At 57.4% G+C, this 350-nt stretch overlaps 1 protein-coding gene across 1 annotated transcript in view; it reads right to left on the bottom strand.

Annotated features, from left to right (window-relative positions):
- LOC119582278 (neurogenic locus notch homolog protein 1-like) overlaps positions 1–350 on the bottom strand; it is a gene marked incomplete in the record, with an annotated part of 19,828 nt that overhangs the window by 13,277 nt on the left and 6,201 nt on the right. The window contains 1 exon segment of the mRNA XM_037930495.1: positions 28–269. Coding sequence (XP_037786423.1) covers positions 28–269 — 242 coding nt within the window.

Genomic DNA, 350 nt, shown 5'->3' with positions numbered 1-350 from the left:
ACCCTCAAATCCCCCCTGGATACTCACGTTTGCCGCAGTTGGAGCCGGTAAATCCCTCGGGACAATGGCAGGTATTCGGCGCCACACACTCTCCCCCATTGAGACATCCTTTGGGGCACTCAGGTCTGCAGATCAAGCCCTTCTCCACCCGCATGAGGATGTCTGAAGGGCGCCACTCCCCGTCGACGCACTTGAAATTCATGGAGGTGCTGCCCGTGTCAAGGCGGTAGTCGTCGGGGCACTCAACCACGGCCGAGAGGGAGTCTTTGCTATGGGAGGGAGAGAGACCGAAATGGCATGGTGGACAGAGGGATGCGGCAGCTGTCATGTCTAGTATTCTTATATATCGC

This window comes from Penaeus monodon, chromosome 15 (genome assembly GCF_015228065.2).
Source record: "Penaeus monodon isolate SGIC_2016 chromosome 15, NSTDA_Pmon_1, whole genome shotgun sequence".
Lineage (NCBI taxonomy): Eukaryota > Metazoa > Arthropoda > Malacostraca > Decapoda > Penaeidae > Penaeus > Penaeus monodon.
This window is presented reverse-complemented; position numbering and strand designations above follow the sequence as displayed.